Source organism: Priapulus caudatus, unplaced genomic scaffold (assembly GCF_000485595.1).
Source record: "Priapulus caudatus unplaced genomic scaffold, Priapulus_caudatus-5.0.1 Scaffold1999, whole genome shotgun sequence".
NCBI lineage: Eukaryota > Metazoa > Priapulida > Priapulimorpha > Priapulimorphida > Priapulidae > Priapulus > Priapulus caudatus.
The window spans coordinates 15549-19513 of NW_014579060.1; the positions used below are offsets into that span (position 1 = coordinate 15549).

The following is a 3965-nucleotide window of genomic DNA, read 5'->3' on the forward strand; positions in this document are numbered from 1 at the left end:
TATATATATATATATATATGTGGACGTCAGTGCTACTAGATGAATCGTGTAGAATGTCATAATAGTGCCCAGTAGATGGCGCCACGAGTGCTTCCGCGACTTAAATAACGTTTGTTGTATTCGATGTATGCAAGAGCTTCCTACCACGCCGTCGTGTGGGCGCGAGCGAGCAGACGGAGGAGGAGGAGGAGGTGGTGAGCGCGACGGCAGGTTGTAATGTTGTTCACACTCTCTGCACGCCGCTCACCGCCCCAGAACGCTTTGTTAGAACATGTACGTGTGAGTGTACGTGCAAATATATAAGCATCATCACGTTCCATTTGCAACAGCTCTCTCGACTCGTTTCGTGTTCCGTGGCGAGCTTAAGGGGATGACGAAAGTGGCGAAAGGTTTGAGGATTAAGGGGACGATGGTTTTGTCCAGTACAGTCCTGACAAGACGAGGCAAAAACAAGTAACAGACAAAAAAGGGAATTTTTGCCGGTAAAACATTTCTGCTTATATTCTTCGACAGCTAAAATCGTGACGCCCAGCGAGACAAACATATAAGAATTTTCTATTCCACAATCGCTTCTGCCTGGCAGTTTTTACAAGTTGCCAAGCGACTTGCTAGTGCATCGTACGTCCGCCACGATGAAGATTGGACGTTAGACATCTCGTAAATATATGTAATAAACAACGCAAACACGTTAGATCGACACCGAGCGTCGTTAACAAATAGATGAATCACAACGAAAACAGAATTGGATGCTGACTAGCGCGGAGTTTATCACAGATCTCCAATTCTTCGGACACGAATAAAAACTGGGTCGATTACGCGAAAGACGGTCACGATAATTAACTAACAGTATAAGACGTACAAGATAATTAATTAGTTAATTAATTATCTTGTACGTCTGTTAGTTAATTAACTTGTCTTAATAGATAACTAATTAAGATAAAATTGTGTAGATGATTAACTAGTGCTGCCACGTTGTTACGTTTGCTCGGTGGGTTTCGGTACTACTCCGCCTCCCTCTATGTGCAGCTTCTCTGCAATCGGCTTCATTCTAGCAAACTCGCATTGAATCATGTCTGTGATCAGTTTCCGCTGTTCCATCTGTGAGTAGAAAGAAAGAAAACATTTTACAGCCTGCAGAAACTTGTATATATATATATATATCAGGGTTCTCCAAGAGAACTTATAGCCTGGCAATCCGCCAGCTAAAATACACCCGCCACTCTAAATATCATAGCTGCCATGCTAAATATCATAGCCCCGGACCCCCCTAGCACGCAAACCGCCTTTGGCGATTTGCAACTAGGACCGTAAAGGCAGCACCGCCACCATGCTATAATGAAAAAGCTTGGAGAACCCTGTATATATATCAAGAGTACATAATGGGAGAAGACTATGACACCGTTTCAACAGTGTTTTGCGTAGTTTTCAAGGCTTTAGGGGATATTAGGCATCGATTGTATACAGCGTGTATTGCGTTTCAGCGTGCTAAAAATAAATGTGTGCTGCACGGGCGAGCTAGCAGCTGATTTTGAGCTGTGTTGCCATCGTGTTCCTGATGATAAAGAAGTGAAACAAGTGCTGTTACTGTGCTTACCTAATATCCCCAACAGCCCCCAGCGTTCCGTCAGAGACAATACAATAGAACACTAATCCGATACCAAAGATTGGCCGCGAGATGCAAAAGTTTGGGAAAACTGTGTGAACCGTGTCGTATTCAAAGAACTTTTTTGAAAGAACACTTACGATTTTCAGGTAAACTGGTGGTGTCATATGATTAAGGGAGAATCATAGACGAAAACAAGGTAAGGTTTGGATATATTTATCCACATATTAATAAGAATAAATTCAAGTTATATATAAATTCTAAAAACTACCCAAATGCTGTTAAAACGGTGTCATACTCTTCTCCCATTTGTACTCTTGATATATATATATATATATATATATATATATATACAGGGATGAGATTCTTCCGCCGATCCGCGGAAATCCACGGATTTGAAAGTCCCAGGGTCGATTTTGTGAAACGTCTAAATTCGTTGAGAAAATTGGAGGGGGTAACAATGTAACAATTTAAAATTATTACCCTCAAACAGCACCTGACTGTAGACTGTAGAGTGTAGACAGTAGGCTGACAGCGAAGTATACAGTGTATCTGTTTTTGCGTGCCAGAAAAGAAAATCCTCGTTCACAGGCTGCAGTAGAGGGGCAGACATTTGAGGTAGCTGATCACGTAAAACCATGCCTGGCCTGGGGGGGGTTTACATGTTGCTGCGTGCATGTTGTGTGCATGACTATGCACTGATTGTTCCATTCGCATTGTGTTTTTTTCATTCAAATCTGGTCGCAGCAAGGCAGCTTATGTCTGAGTAAAACAATGCAAGCGACGGGTGAAACAGAAAAATATCATCAGCCCCCTGATTTCCTATTATAGTTCGTTTGTTCTTTTGACAACTTGAAAAGGTGATTCAAGAGTCTCCTATAATTTGTTCAGAATAGCTTAGAATGCACCAAATTGCACCATTCTTTTAAAAAAATTGGGGGGAACATGCCCCCGGACCACCCTAGCATGGCGATGCCCTACGGTCCTCGCATTGCTCGCTCCTCTGTTTGCTAATTAAAATTTCAGCTGAAAATTAAATTATCCAATCTCATCCCTGTAATATAGTCTTTACCGATATATACCATATACAACGACATATGGAACGATATATACCAGCTTGCAGAAGACGTTTGATTGCAGCGACATTCCACTGCCAATGCACGTGCATTTCAGAACCAGCTTGTTGAGTCTCGGAGCTGTATCATTTCTGATGAGCGCTAGTTAATCATCTAGACAATTTTATCTTAATTAATTAATCTAATAAGTAGTGATGTCACGATCATCGATTATACTCGATCATCGTTGAACAGTGGTCGAACCAAGCGCTTGGTTATCAAAATCGATAATCGATTTTTTTTTTTTTTTTTAACTTGAACAAGAAAACTTGGAAAAGTGATGAGAATCAGAGATATCATCGCTACTATACAAGTTATCCTTTATTAACATACATGTATTATACCACACAGCAGTAAACAGTGCAAAACAAACAGTAAACAAGGCTAAACAATCAACATACATGCACACAAACGTACATGCACACGACGTTACGCACCTACGAAGGCATTCCATCAACCCGAGTACCCGATTGTATCGATCATCGTTACTTGGGTCCAACCGAAGATCGATTACGAAATTACAACCGATTGACAACACTACTAATAAGACAAGTTAATTAACTAACAGTACGTAAAACATCTACAAATATACGAAGCTGCACATCTTGCTAGTGCCACCTGGTGCATCAAAACAAGTTCCTAATTGTGACACTAGAGGGCGCGCATCGTGGACCTACTCACCGGACCACCGTTGGGACGTCATCTTCAGACGAACGTCCTCAAAGTCCATCGGGTCCCCGACGTAAAATCGTCACCTTCTGCAACACACGATAAATACGAAACACTTTCTCTAAACCCACACGGCTAATGTCAATAATACTGATGAGGCTTATATTGGTTTAGCGTGGAACAAGAATTTAATACGTGTAAAATGTGTTTGCTCACGCTAAAATTATTTTTGAATATACCGGAATTTTGTTGGTTTCCGTAGGACGTCATCCATGCCTATAAAACAGCAAGTTACAGGTTATTGAACTACGTCACTACGAGTTCTTGTCACCTGCTGCCACCTGGTGACATGCGCAACAACCTTATTCAGCTCGCAGCGAAAGCAGCTAAGAAATTGAAATCGAATTTTATCGAAACCCGTTGACAAGTCCAATATGTTTGGATTTACCTTGCAATTTAAAAATTAGGCTAAGGCTCAAATTGATCGCGAATATGAAATTCATGAACCTTTTGATGACGCGGTAAGACCGGCAGTTCAAGTTGTGTATTGTGACTTCATAGTTGTGATTATTAGTTAT

General features: G+C 41.2%; 1 protein-coding gene across 1 annotated transcript in view; it reads right to left on the reverse strand.

Moving 5' to 3' along the window:
- Positions 1 to 473: 473 nt before the first annotated feature.
- Positions 474 to 3965, reverse strand: part of LOC106818052 (tafazzin-like) — a 6365-nt gene continuing 2873 nt past the window's right edge. The window contains exon 8 of the mRNA XM_014822772.1: positions 474 to 1098. Within this exon, the coding sequence (XP_014678258.1) occupies positions 976 to 1098 (123 nt within the window). The 3' untranslated portion in view covers positions 474 to 975. The remainder of the gene's footprint in view (positions 1099 to 3965) is intronic.